At 43.7% G+C, this 24,646-nt stretch overlaps 1 protein-coding gene across 4 annotated transcripts; it reads right to left on the reverse strand.

The window, feature by feature from the left end:
- Nucleotides 1–4,204: 4,204 nt before the first annotated feature.
- Nucleotides 4,205–24,351, reverse strand: LOC120639673 (acetyl-CoA carboxylase 2). Of its 4 annotated transcripts, none has more exons than XM_039915534.1 (34): nt 24,143–24,351; nt 22,102–22,384; nt 21,650–21,707; nt 16,752–17,118; nt 16,388–16,594; nt 16,146–16,307; nt 15,948–16,040; nt 14,437–14,532; nt 14,156–14,329; nt 13,982–14,075; nt 13,726–13,913; nt 13,587–13,637; nt 13,399–13,438; nt 13,196–13,320; nt 12,960–13,076; nt 12,782–12,856; nt 12,523–12,579; nt 12,336–12,440; nt 12,150–12,236; nt 11,611–11,802; nt 11,337–11,525; nt 10,676–10,786; nt 10,186–10,275; nt 9,935–10,111; nt 9,663–9,740; nt 9,458–9,580; nt 9,128–9,367; nt 8,625–8,896; nt 8,311–8,542; nt 7,856–8,208; nt 7,558–7,771; nt 7,248–7,427; nt 4,953–7,112; nt 4,205–4,734 (listed from the first exon to the last, which is right to left on the reverse strand). In XM_039915534.1, the coding sequence occupies exons 2-34, from the start codon at nt 22,298–22,300 to the stop codon at nt 4,678–4,680; spliced, it is 6,963 nt and encodes a 2,320-aa protein (XP_039771468.1). In that variant the 5' UTR covers nt 22,301–22,384; nt 24,143–24,351; the 3' UTR covers nt 4,205–4,677. The 4 variants fall into 4 exon arrangements, with proteins under 4 accessions (XP_039771468.1, XP_039771467.1, XP_039771469.1 ...); XM_039915533.1 differs by having other exon boundaries at nt 8,311–8,545; nt 24,143–24,346; XM_039915535.1 differs by having other exon boundaries at nt 24,020–24,166.
- Between the last annotated feature and the right edge of the window lie 295 nt (nt 24,352–24,646).

The raw sequence follows: 24,646 nt of genomic DNA on the forward strand, positions 1-24,646 counted from the left end.
AGCCACAAGCATTCAACAAGTTCACATGAGCATGTCTAAGCGTTCAACACTCGCTTGCACCGATACAACCACATTGTCCAAGCGCTACGTCCCTTCTACTAGCACTTGGGACAATGGGCATCCTTCCCCCTCACACTAGATAGATGACTCATGGATAGAAAGGCTCCGGGGCTCCCAAAGGAGCCTCACGAGTGGTGATCACAATGTCAAAGCGGCGCAAGTGTAACCCCATGGTGATAGGATTGAATGTAGGCCCCATCTTGGCCCACACACCCACCACATGTACATAACAAAGCGAAGGTGGAGCTTCCTCTTGTAGTGTGGATCGAGGCCAAGCACTGGGGACCTTCTTGGGCACCGTCTTCATCCTTATGTATGGATCCACTCTGACACCCACCATTTGATATTGGATCTTGACGAGGCGGCTCCTCGTCTCCTCCAACTCCATTAGCAAGCTCCGGTGTGCCATCTCATAGGCGGAGATGGTTTCCGCCATTCATCTCTCCATGGTAAAAGGCCCAAGTGGGGCCGAGACGACGTGGGCGATCGGACCCTTGGGCCCCCGCACTGGAAGGTTGGTGTAGGGCCTCCCAAAGCTCCCGGTGCTCGTAGCGAAGTCGAACAATGGCTTCCCTTGCCACCTCTTGGATGGCCATCTCCACCGAAGTACCACGTGCATGGAAGTCGTACTTCTCCACTCCAATCACCATTCATGCCTCAAGGTGAAGTGTTGCCAAGTACTCCATCAAGCCCACTCCATAACCGGTGGCTTAAACTGCGTACTTGGGCCGAAACGCGTAGTGCGCATTCTTCATCATCTCATTGAGAAGTGCCAGAAACCCGATCTTGTCCAAAGCGCGAGTCACCATTATCAACTTAAAGGCCATCTAAACATAAAGTTCAAAATTTTAATGAAGAACAAATATTAATGTCAGTAGTCAAATTTTATTTCGCTCTCAACCCACTAAACAAATTTCGGTTCACCTCACGGAACCTCGACTCTGATAACCGTTATAAGAACCGCCCAACTTGACACTGCTTTAGGCAAACTGGAAGTTGCAGGTAAGCTGGAAGTTGTTTTTTGTCACTTTTATCCCGCCGACCCCGATGCAGGAGAGGAGTAGGCCATTGTGGTTGCGATGTTGCCCTTGAGCAAAACGCCATTGCTTTGCAGCGACTTTATCAATTTATCCGATGTGTAGTGGTTTCTTTTGGGAAGAAAATGACAAGACAGTAAACTTTATTTTCATGTCTTATTTATCACTCATGAACTAAGGGCGTGTTTGGTTGAGCTGTGGCTTTTGAAAAAGTTGTTGTGGGTTTTGGGATGTAAAGAAGTTCAAATGCCATTAATTTTTTTAAGGTGGCGGGTGGGTAATTTTTTTGAATTTGCCCATCTCCACAACGGGTAGGTAGGAGGAGAGTTGCTTTCAGTTTTGTACTAGAGGAAAAAGCAACTTTAGCAAAAAGCAGCTTTTAGAAGCCAATGTGTTTGGTTGGCTTTTTGGCTTTTTAAAAATTAAAATAGTTTCAAAAGCAGAACCAAACACACACCTAGACTTGTATAGAGATTGTTAAAACTCTCTTATTTTCAGATTTTGAACCGTGTGTTGAACTTGTAATAATTATTGTAATAATTATTTGTTGTACTATTTTTATGTTTAAAATTGTTTTTTATGGTTCATCGAAGATGTGTCTATTGTAAAGGGTATATGTGCATGATCATAGGCATGCGTTGGAGCACATCTTTAAAAGACGAAACGTGACCCTGCTACCAGGCCAAACTCGAGCGCACATTAGTCCACGTCTACAATAAAATATCATCTGATTCGATCACCAACTTATTTAATCGGATGGCCAGAAAGCTACTGCAAGAATTTGTTTCCAGTTCTAGACCATTCCACAGCACGGGCCGAGTTTACTCCGGTCTCAAGCTGTCACGTGGCATCATTAATCTTAGGAAAATTTTCCATTCCCATGGCCCGTTACTCGAGTCGCTCAGCTCAAAAAAAATGTCAGGAACTCTTCCCCTTCGGCAGTTGTAGTGATTTCTTTCTCCTACAATGCATAGGGCGGTCTCATATATAAAAACAATAGGTTGTCTTATAAATTGTCTCATACTAAATACATAACTTTATAATTTGTGTATACAAAAAGAAAATATTGTGTGTTACATGGCAACAACAATTTCGTACAATGATGATAGAATGGTCTTATAGTTCTAAATTTTAGCCTATAAAACAACCGTCTTGTTCTCTCTCCCCCTTCTTTTGTCATCCTGATGATAAAAAATCCTACGTGGACTTGCATCAAATGATCTGTGATACCGCTAATGTGTAGCAATGAACTTACCCTTATAACTTCTCATATTAAGTGAGGCTTAATATATCATCATTATTTGGAGCAGTAATTACGGTGATCAATTTGACAACAACAACCATATATATAGTAGGATTGTTCTGTTTACTTACCACTTACCATATCGTGCCCATTTGAATCGCTTAGGAGCAACGTGAATTAGGCAATCAATTTCATTTTTTTTAGATAATGGAAATAGTATCCGGCTTTGACCTCGAGAGGCTACAGCCAAAACAAAGTTTGCAGCCCGAAGGACTGCAATCACTCACACATGACTAAGCAAGAATTTTGCAGCCAGCCAACAGTTTGCTGAAAACACTTATTAAGAGCAAATTCTATTACTAAATTTCCAACCATGGTTGGCAAAGATCTGCATGACCAGAACCTCCATGGTTCGACACGCCTCCTGTAGCTCCTCCTTGTCTTCATCACACCTTTGTAGCAGAGCCCATAGCCTGAGCCAGTGTGTGCCCCGGTAAAGTACCTGCATGTAAGTTTTAGATGGTGATCTGTTAAACACTATGTCATTCCTACTAAGCCAGATAGCCCAACATAAAGCAGATGCTCCTGTTAGCAGTTTTCGTTTTAACTTGGTTCCCACCCTTCTAAGCCAATTACCAAATAAATGAGTAATACTTTGAGGTGGAGTTAAATCAAAGGTATAGTGTACAACTCGCCACAGGAATTTGGCCACATGACAGTCAAAAAAGAGGTGTTGAATAATTTCATCACTAGAGCAAAAGCAGCACAGTTTGTTACCATTCCAGTTCCTTCTTATTAAATTATCTTTAGTAAGGATAACACCTCTTTTTAGGTACCACATAAAAATTTTAATCTTCAGGGGCATCTTTAATTTCCACATATGTTTGTCAAACTGTACATTACCATTGCTAATAAGTGCATTATACATTGAGCTAACGGTGAACGTACCGGCTTGAGTCAGATTCCAACGAAAGGCATCAGCATTATTATTTAACTGAACATGACTAATGCGAGCAACCAAATCATGCCATAAATATAGATTGTGACCTGTCAACGTTCGTCTAAAGGACACGTTAAGAGGTACTCGATCGAAGACTGATGCTACCGTTGCATGTTTTTTCCGCACAATATTAAAAAGAGAAGGGTATTTCTGTCTAAGTGTATGACTACCTATTCATTTATCTTCCCAAAAACGTATTTGATTGCCATCATTTAACTGAAATGACCCAAAAGTCAGGAAGGCAATCAATTTCATAAAATGGAGATCACAATAGATGATAGTGATAGGAAAAAAAAACCCTCAGCAACACAAGCTATCCCATACGGAATAACTGGCAACTCATTTTCTTCAGCATTATTTTAGATCTGAGATGTCATGCAAAAGCTGGAGCTAGGGTCATAGTTTGCGACCAATATCTACCGCAGCAAAAGCAACTCCCTTTCTTCCTCTAATATTACTTGCATTTCCTCACAACTTCATGCTAATTTAATACCAAATATTCTTTTCAATGGTTTACAGTTTAAACTTCAGCTCCTTAAACTTTGGTGTACTTGTCCAATGAAGTATCAACTTTAAGTTTATTGTAGATAAACACACATACTTCAAACTTTAGATTAATTCCCTATATCCTAATGAGAACGGAGTTCCAACATGCGTATGGTCAATAATGCATAGATTTTCTCTACCGATACTCTCGCAATATGCTCTACCGCTATAGGTAAAATAAATAAACAATAGATTCAAAGTATAAAAGATTTTCTAACATAAAAACACTGTTTCTCTACCACAACTGTTTGAACTCCGATTATATTCAATAAACAAATAAGTATAAAAGATTTTCTAACATAAAAACACCAGCTAAACTCCACGAAGGGTGCACGGCAAAGCCGCGCCAGGTTTCTAGTATCATGACTAAAGCAGTGTCAAGTTGGGCGGTTCTTACACTAGCAAATTCACATTTATTTCACGTAGAGTACACATGCCTACAAAACATATTATTCAAGTACAAAATTCAATGAACCACTCAACTGTTTGCTAGTATCCCCAAGATACACCCTAAAATTACAGAATTGAAACCCTGGTTACATTACAGAACTACAGCGAAACAACTTTGTGCCTTCCTCGACCACTGCAAAACTAGAGCACAGATTCACTTGTGCCCTTGCTAACTGTCAATCGGCTGCCCCAAGCTTTGCGTTTACATCAACCACAGGATCAGAAATGGTCAATTCAGATCAGAAATGATCAATCAAGGCTGACCAATATCCTTCTATGTATGTACTTCATCAAAAAACATGTAGCATACACATTATATTGGATGTGTTCTTATCATTTCATCAACCAAGGACCTTCTTGACTTCCTGAACCAACTTGGCTCTCTGAGAGGGATCCATCTGAAGGAGCATCCAAAGGAACATGTGAGACGATGGAAATGTTTACACAAAATAGCTGTATGTATTAGAACCATGATTTGGCAAGACGCAGTGTCTAGCAATATACAAACGAAATAGGAACTCTGAAGAAGATAGATGCAGCAGATAGCACCAGGTGGAACCCAAGTTAAACACAATTAATAATTGGTACTGGTACAATCAGTAGAGAGCAAGCTTACCTTATCTAATAGTGTAGAAAGACCCTGGGAGAATGCTTCTAGATCTGAACTGGAGTCCGCAAGATTGGAGAGCGACTGAGACACTTTCTGAGCCCGTAGCTTTTGGATATATCCCTTGTAGTTTTCAGGGTTGTCCTTCCAGGCAACAAAAGCATCATCATCATCCCATTCAGTGCTTCCTGTTGTGCCTTGAGAAGCCAAGTACCATTCCTTGATCAGCTCAACTGCTGATTGGTGAGTGAAGTGGTCACCAGCTATTCCTCTTATTTCTTTTGCAAGAACATCTTCGGAGATCCTCCTCCGTAGCCTTTTGTAGAAGAAAGAACGTGATTCTTCCCAATCAACAACTTTTTTAATCACACCTTTAGCTGCCATTCTGAGGGAAGTATCATGCAATTCAGCAAACCGTATTGCAATCTGCGTATATAAAGGCAACAACTGTTTTGTACGAGCTTCTATACTCTTCTGAAGGGATTCTATGTCCAGTAGACTTCCATTTCCAAGCTTTGCACCTTGGAGTTTTGCTTTCAGATTTATTAACTCTGGGTCAAGCCTACCCATACAATCTTGGAGTTCCTCTGACCTGAACTTGATTTCAATTAACCCTTGAGGTTCAAGAACATTGCCTTTCGCAGTCCTCTCAGCATAACACTCAATTCGGTCTGGATTTATTTTGCTATCAACAACAACCCAAGCTCCACCACGTAGCTCTCCAGCCATAGGAATGTAGACAAATGCAGGCTGATTATATGTCCTAAGGTTCTCAACAATTGTTGACCCAGCCTGAAGAATTCCTTCAAATAGATCTCTTTGTCCACCAGAGAAACCTCTCCAGTTAGCCAGGATGAACAGAGGCAATCCTTCACGGTTGAAGTCCAACAATGCCTGAGCAGTCTTGGTTGCAGAATCTGGGAACCACACTTGTCCAGCACGAGGAACAGATCGCTCATGAGAATCAAGCTGGCCTGGATCAGCTGGGATAAGCTGCATCATGGTCTGTGTCTCCACAGCTATAACACCTACAGGAATTCCTCCAAGCTTTGCTCTGCCAGTAACAACTGTTTTTGCCCATCCTTCGAATGTCTCCACAAAGCTGTCTTTGTCAAACATACCACCCAACCATTTCCCTTGGCTGTCATCAATACCACGAATAGCCGCACGCGGATCACATGTGTTCTCAGGGATGTATGCAACAGGTCTATCTGGTGGATCCAAAGGTTTTGTAATAGGAAGAGGTCCACCAATGTTGGCAGGAACATAGCTGAGCCACCTCAATATATTGTAAACACCTTCAAGGTCATCTGAAACAGTCAAGTGGACAACACCATTGGTTGCCATGATCTTAGGACCACCCAACTGCATGTGAGAGCTGTACACTTCCCGCCCAAGAAGCTTGTTCAGGGCAGAAAACCCAGTTAAAATAATAGGCTGGTCAAGACGTTGTATGCAACGTATACCAAGACGAGCAAGATAAGCACCTATCCCTACAGTCCGTCCAGTGACAAATGTAAGTGTAAATGTCTCCTCGTATGCCCTAGAATAAGCACTGGCAATAGCAGCACTTCCATGTATATTCTCAACACCAAGCCCATCCTCCTTGCCCACAACAGAGTCAATAATCCACCTAATTTCACCGCTATCCAGCTGCAGCTTATGTGCTATAACAGAAGAGCTAATACGAGCATAGTCTTCTTCAGTTAGATAAATGTACTGAAATCCACGTTCAGGGCTGCTTTCATCAGACCACCCAACACGGAAGCAAGATTTCACTTCATCGGCAATGCCAATCCTAGCACCAGAGTTTGCTGCCAAGTAAATAAGAGGAAGCTTCCTCTCGCAGGCCAGGTTGGTGACAGCTTCAAAAAATGCGTCTTCCCTTGGGCCAAATGATCCAGCTCTGAAAGTAATATCATTTGCTACAACAATAATCTGCCTGCCATTTGGAAATTCAGGAGTGGACATCTCTAAGATCCAAGCTACCATGCCAATGTCATTGAGCCCAGCAGGACGCTCCATAGGAATAATAGGAGTGCCCCAAGACCCATGTTTTTCAGCAAACACTAGCTCTGTTGCCTTCACGTAAGATTTACTATTTCCGCTACCTTCAGAAACACTGGATCCATTGGACTGCCATGACTTCTGCAGTGCAGTTTCAAATGCCTACAATTTTTTAGCAATTATCAGCTTTGGTTCGTAATAACTATAATACAGAAGTACACGAGAGAGAGAGAGAGAGAGAGAGAGAGAGAGAGAGAGAGAGAGAGAGAGAGAGAGAGAGAGAGAGAGAGAACTCACCAATGGAAAATCATAGCAATATGTAGTTCTGTTGTTCCTAGCAGAGCAGCGTTTTAGATCAATGACACTCAAAGGTTGATACAGATTGTTCAGTGCGACACCATGCAAGGGACCAGCGGATGAAGAAGCAGAATGGTATACTAACTTCTGCGATTCTGTATCTTCCACTTCCCGGTAGATCTAAAACCATAAAACGAGCTATGTGCTTCAGAACATAATTAAATGGGGTGATAGTTTGCAATATAACCACATATTGACTTATATTTTAATGTGCGCAATGCAAAATAAAGAAACAGTAGGGACAACTTACATCAACGATGCACGTGTGACTAGTAACATTTGTAGTTACAACTCTCCAGGTGCCACTGGCAGGGCCATCACAGTCCAGCTTGAGTTTCACCTCCCACTGGCATACAGAAAGATGATGCATCTGTGCACCAACAAGTTCATGTATCTTCAGAGCCATTGATTTTAAAAGTGAACAGGCAGTAGCTTCGTCTTGGCCAACATCAACAATTGTGCTCCTGATTAAAATGAAAAGCTTTGTTGAGGAGGCCAACCATGGCTAGCCATGAATCTTTCCAAAAAAGGATTATGTGCACACTTACCCTGAGAAAGGAATGAGATCAAGAAGCTTTTGTTCTTTCAATATGCACAAATACATGTGAGAATGACCAGTCCTAATCGCGTGAAGCTCTAATTCTTCAATAGCAGTCATCAACGACCTTAAGATGCTATTTGATGTAAATGACAAAGATTCTGTGGGACCTCCTACTTCAGTGTCGCCAATATGGGCTGATGTAAACTTGTTGCCTGCATTGGGTTGCCTGACAATAGTTCGGAAAAATACCCTATGCAACATTTTGGGATTTTCAGTATTTCTTAGTGTGTAGATATGCCACTGACGATCACGTGATGGAGTATACTTCATTTCATTGTATCCTTTCACTTTCAACTTATCCTGTATTCATAATAGGCAAAATAAGTTATAAATAGTGAAGAACACGAAAATCATAAGAACAGGATGTAGCAAAACAACATGCAATAATGTTGATAAACAGACCAATTCAAGAAGCGCAGAGAGGGGAGGCTCCACATGCCGGAGAATCTGCTCTTCGTCATAACAACACTTTTCATCTGACCAGACGAATGAGTGGCGCATTGGCATGCGTGCTTCATCTCTCTGAACAATGCAACTTATAGCCTTCAAGCCAGCAGCTCGGAGATCATTTGCGACACTAGTATCATTGAGTATCTTGGTAAGTTTTTCCATCCTATGTTGAGCTTGATCATCACTGCTGAAAGAGATGGATCAGTTAGAGTTACACAGATCACAAACAAAAGATCCATTGAACCTGATATTGCACATGAACAGACCTGATATTATTTCCATTTTCAGCACTCAATAAAGCAATGTGCATCATGTTGCCCTCAGAGCTGTCATGCTTTGCCGAATCCTTTAAGGCAGCTACAATGGCTGTTGGTGCAGATTCAAGTGATTTGAGAACAACCATGGCACCCCATCTCTTACGGTCAAGAACGGCCCCTTGTCCATTTTTAGTATCAAGATGCCCTCCAGAAAATTCCCATAAAGCAAAGGCACCAGATTCCTTAAATTTCATTTGGATGCTATCCTTCACAAGAAGAGGCTGAAAAATATGATTTGCAGGTTAGCCAGCATGTCTTGCTAGTTGCTATACATATAGTAAATCAAAACTTTGCAAACCCAATTAATTTTAGTCAATCATCAGTATGCCATGTCTCAACATTTAGTGAAATGAAAAGATGAACATCTCATGTCGTTAGTGCATTTCTTAGTATATACATACCAGATGTGCTCAGTGGGACTATGAAAGACATCAAGTTAGTTGACATAGTACCTGGTACAATCGAGATATATATGTCTCGATCACTTTCTGCTGAACAGTTGGATCACTGTAATCAAACAAAGAAATAAGTGCATCTTCAACAGGCAATGGGGCGGAGACTAAATCTTCCATGCTATCTTTAATAGTCATTTCTCCCTTATGCATCCCCAGATCAGAAAGGCTTCTTGCGATGCTTGCACGGAGTTCACTTAGTTTAGTTTGTTCAAGAAGTTCGCTTGCTTTAAGGGCCAACTGTTTTTATTAAGATGCATGATATTAGTTAAAATAAAATATCATAGAAAATCATAACAGGAATATCTAGGTTATTTTAAGTCACTGCACCTTATAATATCTTTTATGATTGAGTGAAGAAAAGCGAACCAGCAGATCCCTGTAAGCAGCAGGATTTGGATAAACCAGCTTCTCCATAAGTGCTGTTACAAGCTTAGCTTTGTTCCTCACACCCTATGAACAAAATCACACTTTCAATAACAGAAATCGTTCAGTGATCATTTGCATAATGACATCAGATCATGAAGAAAATTACCTGGTGAGACAATACAATGTCTACAACCTTCTGCAGGTCTTTACTGTGCTGATGACGCAGGGTTTCAATCACATCAGACTGTCAAGACACAATTAGAGAAAAATTGTAAATAAGATTGTATCCAGTGAATTCCATCAGAAGCCATGCAAAAGTTTTCAGCTACATGTACACGTCATTTGTTAAAATGTGCTCCCAACTAGGAGAATGGAAAGGAGTGAACACTATGTGCTTTTTTAGTGCTCATCAGTATTCAGTTTGGATATGTTGGTAACCTGAATCCCATCACTGAAAAGTTCTTCCACAGCAAGATACTCCTCAAAAAGGGACTTGACAACAAAATGAGCATGGCTTTCTCTCCCACCCTCATACGACTTGAGAAGGCTCATAAGAGGCTCAACAAGCCTCTCATTCGTAGCTTTTTCCTTCTCTGAACCATAAGCAAGATTTGCCTACAATAACAAAAAAAAGTTAAAATTAGCAAACAGTTTAAAAAGCAATACCACACAAGAAATCTAAAACTGACCTCAATGATGTCTCTCAGCAGCTTGGATGGGAAGTCCTTGTTTTCCCCACGGTAAAAGTTCAACTTGTATTCCTTGTATTTATCCTCTAACTGCATAATAAAAAGATAGAAATATAAGAGCTAATGAAAAGGATATAGGATATACCAGAAGATCTACAATCAAGAAATCAAAACAAAACTTACTGAAAGATTCAGCTTCTATCTGGTAACATGCTAAACTGAAATACTTTGAATTTTAGCACATGAATACAATTTTAATTTTTAAAAATTTTACATAATAACTACAGAATTTAAAGCACATAGTAACACAGTGCAAACAAGTGTTATAAAATATCATAATTTTACTCTGGTGATAGCAAACTTCTGTCATCAACGTAAGCCAGTATGAAGAATTAAGATAATCTAAATGGTAAAAATGAATCATCTTTCCTTTAAGCCAGATTGGCTATATCTTTTGTATATATCTTGTAAAGTTGTAATTGTCCCATACCTCAGTCTTAAGGTTTCTTGGAAGCCTAGTTGCTAGAACTGACATAAGTTCATCCCACTGAAGGAAAGGAAGCTCGGGATCATCCAGACAGCATACCAGATCTTGTACAACCTGAAAAGAAGCAGAGTTAAAAATGAATCAATCAATATGTGATAAAAAAATGCTAAGGAATTAATGAGATAGACACCAAAATAAATGACTTCAAATGAAAGAAGTGCAAGTGAAAATTATGAAACCAGAAGATAAACCTGTTGAAAGAAAGAAAATGATTGATGTAGCAAAATTTGCAGTTACACTAACATGAGCATGATCAGCATAGGGCTGGCCATTATAATTTTTCAGAGATTATACAAAGTTTGTAACCAAAAGTTAGCAGGACTAAAAAAGGAACCCAGGCTAACCCTTAACTCACAAAAGCATACTCTCTCTGTCCCAAATATATATATCATGATGAATCTAGTGATACTTATTTGGCATCATAAATATTAGTACTTTTATGTATAAACATGGTAAAAATTAAAGATGGTTGGATTTAGAACAGAGCTAGAAAGCCTAGAATAGCAATCTATTTGGGATGGAGTACACAAAACATAATATAAGTAAACACAAGATAAACAAAGAAAAGAAATGAAAGATAATCACAATAAGATGGAATATTTACTTCGCTAATGTTATGCTCATATCCTGCAAGGACCATTTGAGCAGCATTCAAACTTGCAGCATATCTTTTGTGTACTTGACTAGAGGCAGCAACAGGAAGGCCCGTTTGTGGAAACATTCCATCAAATGGTTCAGCTCTTTTCACAGCAGAAGGGTCATCAAGATCCAGCCTTGCTATAAGATCACCAGCCTAGAACAGAACAAAAGTTCAGAAATACATGCAACGGTTATGTGATGCAAGCACAATGCACGGAGCAGAGATGTAAGAATATAACCTGCAATGCCTGGCCCTCAGACATCATAACATGAATGACACCAGAAGCAGGTGACAAGAGAGGCATGCACATCTTCATAACCTCAACTTCCGCATATGGTACATCGGCATCAACATGAGCACCATCAGCAACCAAGAACCGAAGAAGTTTGCAGGGTGTCTCGGCTAATAACTTTGATGGATCATGATCATTCTGCAAGAACACAGTCATTGCCTACTTGAGGCATAGCATAGTACAGCTAAAATCTTACATAAAAAAGGCATCTTCTCAATTTTCAGCCGCCCATCGATACAGTAATTTTTTAAGTCAGGTATTGCAGTTAAATGTCACTAGAATCAAGTATGTAACTTCACAACAAGGATTAGTCAAATTTTCTAACATGATGTATCCTGTTAGCAAACAATATGATTTTTTTTTTAAAGATAAGTTAGTGATGACAGACAAAATGCAGTAATAAATGATAGACAAATCTAGCAGAACTGCAGAAGCTTCCCAATCAGACACCAAGAACAATATAGAGGGAGAAAGAGAGTATGCACCTGTAACAAGCACGTCTTTCCATCAATCTGAAGTCGTGTACCACCAGCTTCTTCTTCCGCATAAATTACATGGCTATTTCCATCCAGCTGAAGCCATTACAGTTCAACAATCAGAACTGACAGTGACATAACTTTGAAGGCATGCATTAGATGTTTTAATAAATCATAAAAGAAAGAACAAGGTACCTGCATTAAGAGGCCACCATCACATAGAGATTGTACATTCGCTTCAATTGCTGAATCATTCATTCGCAATCTGTAGCTACCATGTCCAGTCCTTACAGTTTCAATCTACAACACAATGCAGACAAAACTCAGAATGGCTAACATTATTGTAACTGAAATAGATTTTCTTATGGAACGTCACACTTACTGTGTATTTGCTCCCTTCGATATTCAGATTTACTGTTGAGTTGACAAGGGATATGTGCTGCATATAAGACTTATTGGTCAATCATTCTTCACCTTAAAGAAATATTTTTTTTTCTCGAACACGCAGGAGAGCTGCGCATCATTGTATTGATACAAGAAGAAAAGAATCATACATAGACCCAAACACACCCCACACCTCTTTTGACCTTTGCTACTAATCGCCTGTTAAAGAAATATCCAGAGTATCCTAAAAAACATACCTTTGGTGGAATCTGGCCCTTGGTGAGATAACTAACATAATCAGAAACAGTGGCTGCATTGGCGGTTACAGTTTTCTGCAGGACATAACAACGATTTAAATTAGATCAAACATTGGTATCTTTTTCACAGTAACTTGAGATAAGTGCAAGCATGAGTAGTGTTATTTCGTCATCTTACATATAGAGCTCCTCCAACCACTGAAATATACCATGGGGGCCTCTCGGCTTGAACACGCATAGCTATTCTGGTATCGAGCCAACCAGTATGAATCTTGTTTTCTCTGAAGTCTGAAGCCTGAATGAATATAGGAAAATAGCACTACGAGTTTAGGTGTAATGGAGAAACAAACACAATGATAGTATAATACCAACAAAAATAAAAGGAGGCTTTAGAAGGTGGTTAACACTTCTTACATTTAAGAGATCAACTGTGTAATCAACATTTGAATGAATTTCTCCACGAATTTGAATCTCTTTTAATGCAAGAGCCATGTTCGTTATTGCTGCTGATCTAGAGAGTCCATATGCAAAAACATGTCCTGTAAATAAACAAGCAATCTTTCAAAAATGAGGACCAAAACAAATTATAAAGAATGTTTCACTTGATTTGCACATACCAAACTGAGAATCAGCAAATTCATGAATGCCTCCACCAGACTGAAAACAGACAAATGGGGAGTCAGAGTGCTAATTATTTGTTTAACTAAATGAGACAAATGGTAAATAAACAAACAGTCCCATATGAATTATCTGCACAACGTAGAATAGTTAATGTGCCAGTTTAACAAAGTTGCAAACAGGTTACCTTTACTGAGAAGTAGGCCCAAACATTTGGCTTGCTTTTAAAACTTATCTCCTGAAAAATTGAAAAAAAAAATCAAGACCTGGTCATTGTACCAAACTTAATCTGTTTGACAAATATATCTGTCATCACAAAATGTTACCTTCACTTTTCCACCAGTAGGTTTGAAACCATCATCCGGATCCTCGCTAGTAATTCTAACTGCGACACAATGGCCCTTTGGCCATTGAGAATCTACTTCATCAAAATTAAATGGTGTTGCAAGAGCTGCTGTTTTCCTCCAAAGGTCATACCCTCCTCCATAGTCCATTCCATAGAAACGTCTAATTTCTGTATAAGGAGACAATTTAGAAATTAAAACAATAAGGAACTAAATAAGTTGTTAGATTGGTAATTACCTGGAATCTGCCAAAGAGGTATGCCCATTCCAACTGCAACTTGAGCTGCAGGCAGATTTACTTCAGCTATCCACTCAGTGACTGGATGCTCGACCTAAATGGAGACCACTTAATAACATTATAAAGGATTTCCAACGGGTTAATTAATCGATAACAATGCTAAACAGAGCAAACCTGTAATCTGGGATTAAGCTCCAGAAAATAGTATTCTCCAGTCTCCATGCTGTAAAGGTATTCAACAGTAGCAGCACCAACATAACCCACAGCCTTAGCAAGCCTCCTTGCTGCCTGCTCAAGTGCTTTAACAGTCTCACGAGGAGCAACAGTAACTGGGCCTTCCTCAATGATCTGTTGTTAAAAAAAAATTGAACAGAACTACAAGTGAGAAATAGATTGCATTACAAAATGCATGGTTCAATAATTGTGTATGTGGGTGGGTAGGTAGGGGTTCAGACCTTTTGGTGTCGCCGTTGCACACTGCAATCACGACTGTGAAGTGCTGCTACATTGCCATATTGATCACAAAGCAACTGAACTTCAAGATGACGACTCTATAATAGAGAACAAGACATAGAATCAAACACAATGTTGGCTACAGCTAACAAAGCATAATTCTAGGCTTCCAGATGAACAGAATGAACAAGTTGTTTTGGGAAAAAATTGGTTCCATAGCATCGAAAGATCATTGTTTCCAGAAAATACCAGTAAAAGATCGTCGTTACATAAAATACCACTGAAAGAATGATTCTGTTCTGGAAAATACCATTCCATTAACTTTTGCAATGAATCAGTCACTTTCCTCTCAATTGGACAAAGTGAAATGTCTCTATTACCCTTATCTTGTTACCCTGCTCTTCCTTCTTCCGCCCGCAAGCACACATCCCCTTAATTCCACCGTGATTCTATCTCCTTTGTCCTCCTCCCCCTCTTCTCGCTTCACAGCAGCCGTCCCGTTCTCTCCTCCCACCTCTTCTTTTTAAGCTCCCACCGAGCGGCCCTCTCCTCTCTGTCTCTCTGCTTGTATAAATCACTCCCGTCTCTCCTCCTTGTGCCCTCCCTCGGCACTGCTGCTCCTTGGAGGTCATAGTGCTGGCTGCTGCTCCAATTGCTGGCTAGCTCGGTAGAAAGGAGCAGGGAAGGAGAGAGGTCCATGGTGGTGGCCCAACGCGCCGACTGCACCATCGCAGCTGACAGGGGCAATGCCCGCACCCTGCACGACGTCAGGTATGCGCGCCTTGGCGGCACCACGGAAAAGGGCGACCACCGCTCCACGGCGCATCACGGCACCCAGTCAGGGCGTGGCCCCCCTCCTAAAAATTGGAAGGCAGGAGTGAGCGGGCGGATGCGTTGCAGGAGGAAGGACGAGCAGGGGAAGGAGACGAGGGTAAAAGAGACATTTCACTTTGTCCAAGAGTGAAAAATGACTGGTTCATTGCAAAATTAACCGAATGGTATTTTTCGGAACAGAAATAATTCTTTCAGAGGTATTTTACGTCACGGCGATCTTTAAGTGTTATTTTCCGAAAACAATGATGTTTCGGTGCTATCGAACCAATTTTCCCTTGTTTTGGTTGTATCACAAAGCATAGTTCAATAAAAAGAGATAATCTTGAAAAGCAAACAAGTGTATTCAAGGTAGTCCAAAAAAAACGGGTTAAACATTTTCCCCACAGAGTGTTGGAAACAAAATATGCTGTTTCTCTCCAGCTTAGTCGAACTCAAGCAAGTGCAGTGTTTCAACCAGAACACAATAATTCCAAGATTCTATCAGTATGCTATCCACTCAGTTGTTGTGTTTTTCAACAGTGCCCATCAATTAACTTCTCATAAATATGTTGATCTCCAGAAATGATGGTCATTGGTTCATTTCTCAATAATGCATTAGACAAAGCTTCCAGAAGGTGCAGCAATAACTCAGAGAGAACAAATAAGGGGTCAAATATAACTTCCAGAAAGGAAAACTAACCTGGGATGCAAGCCTCATGATAAATATTGGGGAGCCAGGGACTTCACCTTGCACTTGCTTAAACAGTGCTCTAACCTCATCATCATTATGAACCTGCCAGGGAAATCGAGTTAATCATGTCAAAAAGGTGGTTAGCTCTCCGTACCAAACTCCAATGTGCACAATCTCTTCATAGATAGTTGCCACAAAATAACGAACCTTTCTTATTCCTTTACCACCACCTCCCCAAGATGCCTTAATCATGGCAGGATAACCAACCACCTGACAACTCGCAACAGCTTCTTCTGTGGTAGTAACACAAGCTTTTCTATACATCTCCTCAGGTATTGCGTCTAAGCAGCACTCTAATGGAACTTCAACCTAAACATAGTGTCATTAGAATATGAAAATGAATATAGGTAAGATCAGCAGATAGTCATCAAAGAGAGTGTGAGACTCACATGTGATCCACTCCACGAAAGAGTCGGGACCCCGGCTGCCTGAGCAATGAGAGCTGAACCAACCTTATCTCCCAATGCATTCATTGATGATGCAGGTGGCCCAAGAAAAACGATTCCTTTTGCAGTCAATGCATCTGGCAGTTCAGGATTCTCAGAAGCATGTCCCCAACCAGGCCAAACAGCAGAAACACCTACTCTTTCTGCTATCTGCAATATCAAAAGTCCATAGTTTTAATGGTAACAATTAGACTTCCACAGTAGCTGAGCTGGGAGAAATATGAATCTCTACATAAATATGCCAATGGTTACCAAAGAAGAAAGGAACTGTGGATCAGTAGTAAACCAAAAGATTAGCAGCTCTAACCTCCACTATGAGTTGAACATTTGCATAGTTGTTATTATTTGTTCCACCAGGCACCTCTACAAATTGATCAGCAATCCTAATGTGTTCTGCATTTATCCTCATGTCTTCTGGAGTTGCCATAGCTATGAGCTGAATTGCCTTCTCCGATCCAAAAGTATCATTAGCCCATGTCCGGACACTCCTCATGAACTTTGCTGCTGCCATTCCATTGTTGGCCACTAATATACTGTGAATTGGTGTTTTTCCACCTAACGCCGTACAAAATTCAACAACCTTGGACACTGAGGCATGTCTACCGTTATGTGCTTCATTTATAATCCCATTCATTTGATAAGACTCTGCTGGCCCCCTGGGATCCTCAGATCCACTGCAAAAGGACAAAAGGAAAGGATTATTGTTGTGTTCAGAATGCTTACAATATGCATGGTTTCAATAAATCAACAAAGTTCAAATAGGCAATGTATCTATCATATATGTACAGTTACAGTCAATCAATTACATAGAAGAAAAGTCTGAGAAAGATGTATGCAGATATGATTTCATAATTGTCTGCACTCCAGCAATTCTGAAAGTAGTTCTACAGCATGAGCTGTAACTGCATCCTCTGTTACCCCGACACTTCACTGAAGTCCCGTGTTGGTGTCGGACACCGTGTCCGACACCGATACGTCCCCGATACGTCTCCAATACGTAACGAAGGAGTATCGGCGGATTAAACATTTAAAAAATATATTTTCAATTTCCAACACCTCGCCGACGCATCGCCGACGCGTCCCCGACACAGCCCGGCCCAATAAGCACTCGAGCCACCGCCTCCTCTCTGTTCCGCACGCCGCCGTCGCTCCTCGCCTCCTCCCCTAGATCGATGCCGGCGCCGCCGGGAGCCAGCTTGCCGCGTCTCCACAGATCGACACGCCGCCGCCTCTCTTCAGGCCGCCGCCTCCCCGTGTCCTCCGCCGTGCCGCCATGCTGCGCCCGCCGCGCGGGCCTCCGCCGCCGCATCCGTGAGGAGGCGGGCGAGCCGAGATCCGCCGGCTTCCTCCACCTCCGCCGCGCCCACAGCCGCTTTCCGCCCCTGCCTCCTCGCCGTTTCCGTCTCCTCCGCCCACGGCACCGCCGGCACCTTGGCCCCGCCACGGCCGCTGCCCTGCCGCGCACCGGAGAGGGAAGGGATAGGGAGGGGCGCGGGAGAGGGAGGGGGCGCCACCACGGGAGAGGGAAGGGAGAGGGAGGGGCACGCGGCGGAGAGGGAGAGAGCAAAGAGCAGAGCAGGGAGGAGAAAATGAGTAAAGGAGGAGAGAGCCGGGGAAGAGAAATAGGAAGAGAGAAAGGAGCATATTTTACTTTGCTTTATGTGCTGTTGATTGCTATTTTTTTATTTTATTTTATCTTACGTATCACAGTGTCGCTGTTTTTAGGAAAATGACGAATCGTCGTGTCCGACACGTATCATGTCCGACACGCATGTCGGAATCGGGGTGACTGTCATGGGCAGTCGGAGGTCTTATGGGCCAGCTGGGCAGGCCCATTAGGGTTAGGTTTAGGGATCAGATTAGGTCTTACTTAGGGGTCAAGAAACCCTCTCTATATAAAGAGAGGAGATATGTCATTCAAGGCAAGGAAGAATTATGAGAAATCAATCTAGTCCCAATCCCCAATTCGTCTCCCCAGTCTAGATCCAATCCCAACCTAATCAGTCGTTGCCGTCCGGCTATCTTCCCGGCGGATGTTTACCCCCGTTATGAACTAGGTTCATAACAACTGGTATCAGATAGCTCGGGCTCTGATCCGATGGAAGATCTCCAGAAGTCCATGACTGATCTCAAGGCGCTCATGGAGAAGATGGACGCCACGGTGTCTGCCCTTGCTCCGCTGGTGCCTAGCGTGTCTGCCTTGGTGACTCTGCCCACTTCGGTAGATGCTCTACAAAAGACGATGAAGGAAGCTCGCACTCATCTAGAGTCAGTCAGCGTCGCGCTGAAGCGCATGGAGGCCGGCGACCGCTCTTCTGAGTCTTCGTCAGCAAAGCAAAAAGGGTCTGCGGGTAATGGCCTAATGGGGGCGCCGCCGCTGCAGCATCATCGGCTACCGCCGCCGCTGCAGACGTCCTTCCGCGTCCGCGTGGGGGGACTACACCTCCGCTTCGTCAGACCGAAGGCACCGTCAGCTAGGCGCCTGTGGCCACGAACCGGCCGCCCATGGCGCCCACAGCGCCGGCCGCAGCAAGGTCGCCTCCGCGGTCTGCTGCCTGCAAGCGCACGATGCTGGTCGATGCTAGGCCGCCGCCACTGATGGCCTTTGTGTGGTCGCCTCCGCTGGCAGCCCTGGAGGGCTTCTTCGAGTCACCGCGTGCCGCCGCCCTTCCGCTCCAGCTTGCAGGTTTCCAGTGCATCTTCTCGGCCGCAGATTGCGACAATGAACGGGGCGATGAAGCTTGCCTTCCCCATGGGGAGAGACACGAAGCTGGGCTTGTGGTGGGCCAAAATAGCTGATGTTTGGCCGGTGGGCTGCCACATATTTCATGACACAGAAGTTCACGTGCAGCCCACAAGTCTGCAGTTTCCACGGGAGCCAAGAGTTGCTGTGTTTGCTGCATGTGAATGCTTCCGGGGGGATCTGTTGCTGCATACACGCCTAATTGCGGGTTGCATGCGAGTTACCAGGAGGGGTTGATGGCGCATGGATGGAGGTGCTTCTGCCTTCTCTCTCTGCAAGCGTCAGGATGGGGTCCACCTAAATTCGGGAGAGCTCCGCAAATCGAATCTTTCAAATTAGTTTGTGTCTTAATAGGAAATAAGAAAATAAGTAGAGATGTAAAAGGCTTATTTTTTAGGTGTTCAATTTATAAAAAGTTGTCGTCTCTATAAGCAGGGTGTGTTGCAGCTCGAGGACGAGCTGCTCAAAAAGAGGGGAGTAATGTCATTGGCAGTCCGAGGTCTTATGGGCCGGCTGGGCAGGCCCATTAGGGTTAGGTTTAGGGATCAGATTAGGTCTTACTTAGGGGTCAAGAAACCCTCTCTATATAAGGAGAGGAGATGTCATTCAAGGCAAGCAAGAATTATAAGAAATCAATCTAGTCCCAATCCCCAATTCGTCTCCCCAGTCTAGATCCAATCCCAACCTAATCAGCCGTTGCCGTCCGGCTATCTTCCCGGCGGATGTTTACCCCCGTTATGAACTAGGTTCATAACAACTGGTATCAGATAGCTCGGGCTCTGATCCGATGGAAGATCTCCAGAAGTCCATGACTGATCTCAAGGCGCTCATGGAGAAGATGGACGCCACGGTGTCTGCCCTTGCTCCGCTGGTGCCTAGCGTGTCGGCCTTGGTGGCTCTGCCCACTTCGGTAGATGCTCTGCAAAAGACGATGAAGGAAGCTCGCACTCATCTAGAGTCAGTCAGCGTCGCGGTGAAGCGCATGGAGGCCGGCGACCGCTCTTCTGAGTCTTCGTCAGCAAAGCAAAAAGGGTCTGCGGGTGATGGCCTAATGGGGTCGCCGCCGCTACAGCATCATCAGCTACCGCCGCCGCTGCAGACGTCCTTCCGCGTCCGCGTGGGGCGACTACACCTCCGCTTCATCAGACCGAAGGCACCGTCAGCTAGGCGCCTGTGGCCACGAACCGGCCGCCCATGGCGCCCTCGGCGCCTGCCACAGCAAAGTCGCCTCCGCGGTCTGCTGCCTGCAAGCGCACGATGCTGGTCGATGCTAGGCCGCCGCCACCGATGGCCTCTGTGAGGTCGCCTCCGCTAGCAGCCGTGGAGGGCTTCTTCGAGTCACCGCGTGCCGCCGCCCTTCCGCTCTAGCTTGCAGGTTTCCAGTGCATCTTCTCGGCCGCAGATTGCGGCAATGAACGGGGCGACGGAGCTTGCCTTCCCCGTGGGGAGAGACACGAAGCTGGGCTTGTGGTGGGCCAAAAAAGCTGATGTTTGGCCGGTGGGCTGCCACATATTTCATGACACAGCAGTTCACGTGCAGCTCACAAGTCTGCAGTTTCCACGGGAGCCAAGAGTTGCTGTGTTTGCTGCATGTGAATGCTTCCTGGGGGGATCTGTTGCTGCATACACGCCTAATTGCGGGTTGCATGCGAGTTACCAGGAGGGGTTGATGGCGCATGGATGGAGGTGCTTCTGCCTTCTCTCTCTGCATGCGTCAAGATGGGGTCCACCTAAATTCGGGAGAGCTCCGCAAATCGAATCTTTCAAATTAGTTTGTGTCTTAATAGGAAATAAGAAAATAAGTAGAGATGTAAAAGGCTTATTTTTTAGGTGTTCAATTTATAAAAAGTTGTGTCGTCTCTATAAGCAGGGTGTGTTGCGGCTCGAGGACGAGCTGCTCAAAAAGAGGGGAGTAATGTCATGGGCAGTCAGAGGTCTTATGGGCCGTCTAGGCAGGCCCATTAGGGTTAGGTTTAGGGATCAGATTAGGTCTTACTTAGGGGTCAAGAAACCCTCTCTATATAAAGAGAGAAGATATGTCATTCAAGGCAAGCAAGAATTATGAGAAATCAATCTAGTCCCAATCCCCAATTCATCTCCCCAGTCTAGATCCAATCCCAACCTAATCAGCCGTTGCCGTCCGGCTATCTTCCCGGCAGATGTTTACCCCCATTATGAACTAGGGTCATAACAATGACCTAGACTGCATCATATGAGTGAGCGTATTCATTATGCTCTAAATAGCAGATACAGAAACAGGTCCCTGACTGTGTTACAAACTGCAACAGGACAGCACATATTTTGAATCATTTACTATGATAACATTGAGGTGTGTGGTACTACAATATTTCAGCACAGAGCAACACTAAGACAAGTAGTAATGAGGAAATTAGTATAAATAAGCTGCAGAATATTTTCCAAAATAAACATGTAATAAAACTGTAAAATGTCAAAGTACGTACTGTGAAATATCCACTTCCGATGTTGCCTCATTTGGGAGGTCGATGATGCCAGCAAGACCTGCATGAAGACAAACATTTGAGACTGAGCACATCTACGTTAATACCCTAGCAACTATAATCTAATTTTCTGTGCATATTTCACTGACAAAAAAGATTATTTTTGCTAGTAATAGAAGGTGGGTGTAGAATAGCATTACCGTATATGCAGTTACAAGAACATCATATTGAATATTTAAAAGTTACTCTTGCTTATCGGAAAAAGAAAAGATTATGGTCTTGCTGCAGTACTGTTTTATCAGAGCAACTTCCACAGCTACCATTTTTATGTCACACATATTATTGAGGCTGTAACATTACAATATTAAACAATATCATGCAAGAAAAACTTCATTCATATCTAGATGGAAGCAAAATTTTAGCTTGAATCAGAAAAAAAAAATATCTCACAGTACCTTGACGAACAGACTGGTTGTGCTTTTTGGCATCAGATACCCCATCTCCTCCATCACGAAGTGAACGAGTGCAGCTTTTCCTTCGGTTTGAGGGCCTCGATGATCCAGATGTGAATGTGGTTCCAGCTGAACTCCTCTGGCGATTAGGGAGTAGTGGAAGCACCTTTGAGGCAGCTGCAGCTAATCCAAGTTGCGACATTGTCGTTCCGCAGCCCAGACAGCACAATTAAAGATTTTCTCAAAGGCACAGTGCCATTAAACCAGAGGGAAAACTCCTGGAAATCTGATAGAAGCCAATGAGAAAGTTATTTGTTATGTCAATGCACAACAACTTCATCAGTGCTCTATAGCAGAATACTCTTAGGAAGTTAGAATATCAAAGAAAATAAAAGAAAGATTAGAGTTTATAGGTCACTGGGCTAGTAAAACCTATTTCAGAGTCAAGAAAGGTAAAGTTTATCCAGCACCCACCATGTCCATGTTTTTAGTGATGTTTTAGAAACCCTCTCATTTTGAAAGCTATGGGCACTAGGGATGCAAGTTATATATATTTTGGGTCATTGGGTCGACCCAAAACTTTGATAGAATGAAATAGGATGGCATATGCGTAATTAATTTAGGAGGAGAAATGAACTAGGATGGCCGATGGCATGCCATCGTAATTATTTAGTTGACCCATAAAACACCATTGGGTACCCACTTGCATCCCTAATGGGCACCTACTATGTTGAGATCTTATCTAGCTTATTGGTGACCTCTGAGAAGATTGGGAGGTGGAAGGACAGTGCATGTTCAGTTGCGCACATAAACGGATGAACTGTGTAGCCAGATAATGGCTGTTTAGTTGCTCATATAGATATAATGGTGCACTTTTGGAGACTATATGGAAATCCAAGAGAGCAATCTCTTTGTTGAAAATCATGGACCATTGGGTTCATCGTCAGTTATATGATGGATGTGGAAGAGAAGAGTCGGGGAGACATGCTTACAGTGGAGAGAAGACTAGCACAAAGTTGCATCAGACGGACAGAATAATCGAGCTGATGAGGCAGCTTGTGAGGAGATGTTTAGAGAAAGTAAATGCAGTTAATGGGTATGAAGTATATAGATATTGTTATACATTTGGAGTATTCATTCCAGAGAAGGTAAATCAAGTTTTCATACTAAATGTTCATTCCATCTCAGAGTGGATTGCTTTCTTTTTTTTCCAAAAAGTGTAGGTAACACTCCATTTCCATGCACAACATACTGATGCGACGACACTTTATTTTTAGATTTAACATGCAGCAAAAAGAAATTAAAGTAAATATGACACACAAAAGTAGGCACGAATTGCATGTGAGTAGTAGATAACCAGGGAAAAAGAAAAGATACGAAACTACCAACCACCAAAGGTGCAATGGAACAGTACCGACTACCCAGAATATAAACATTGACACATAGCACAAAATGAACAAGCAACAAAGCCATGCGCATAACTTACCTGCCCACATGGAAAAAAGAGTGCTTAAACCTTAATTCATCAGACAGCTAGTACTACACCTTAAACCTTAAAGCCACTCATACCAAGTACCAGCAGAACGGCAGCTAGCAATCTAGCATCGGCACGGGCATCACTGACTAGACCACAGCCTGCAACACTGGAAACTAGCAGAGTCAGCCAGAGGCTACCCCTTCATCCTGCAAGGAGAGACAACCTACATTTCACCTTCGCAGCAGCTCGAATCAACTATAGAGCCCGAATCCATCACCCACTCCGGTCAGCCTCCCATTCCCGTATGGAATTCATAGGATTCAGCCCAGCCGGGTGCAAAACCCCTGCCCGTGCTGACGAATCCAGCCATAAACCCACTACTCAGCCAGACCAACCACCCCATCCCACCGCAACGGGAAGAGCAATGACAGCGCGCGGTCTCACCGGCGATGTCGCTGATCGGCGTGCGGCGCGCGGATCTGGCGAGCTCCGCTGCGCTCCGACAGAGGGAGCGGCGCTGGTGACGAGCAGGACAAATAAATAGCGGAGCGGCAGGAGAGCTCATACCTCGGGAAGAAAGGGGGAGGCTGCGGAGAAGGCGACGCGCGGGGGTTGGATCCTTGCGACGGCTGGGCGGAGCAGAGGAGGAAGGACGGGGAGGAGGCGCCGGGCGGAGTGGAGGCGAGGCGGATATCCCGAGGGGTGGGGGCGAACCAGGAGGGCGGAGGGATGGGGGGTGTGCGGCCTAAAATAATAATTTCGCGGCCCGCATCGGCATCGGCATCGGGGACTCCGCCAGTCTGCCGCGGTGGAGCGAAATGGCACGTGACAGGGCGGGCGGAGATGGGGATGTGGTGCGGGGCGAGTGGAGGGCCCAGATGCGGCCGGGTGGATAGGGTGGGGGGGGTAGATGAGATCGGACGCACGTGGTTTCGCCCTGCGGACGCCGGACGGGAGGCGATTCCGGCCAGGGTTTTTCCTTGCGGGGGGCGCTGTGCTGTGTCTTGGCGTGTCTCCCCCTGGCTTGGGACTTGGGAGGGTTTGACGGTTGCGGCGGTGGTAACACGGATT

This window comes from Panicum virgatum, chromosome 7K (genome assembly GCF_016808335.1).
Source record: "Panicum virgatum strain AP13 chromosome 7K, P.virgatum_v5, whole genome shotgun sequence".
In the NCBI taxonomy this organism is placed as follows: Eukaryota; Viridiplantae; Streptophyta; class Magnoliopsida; order Poales; family Poaceae; genus Panicum; species Panicum virgatum.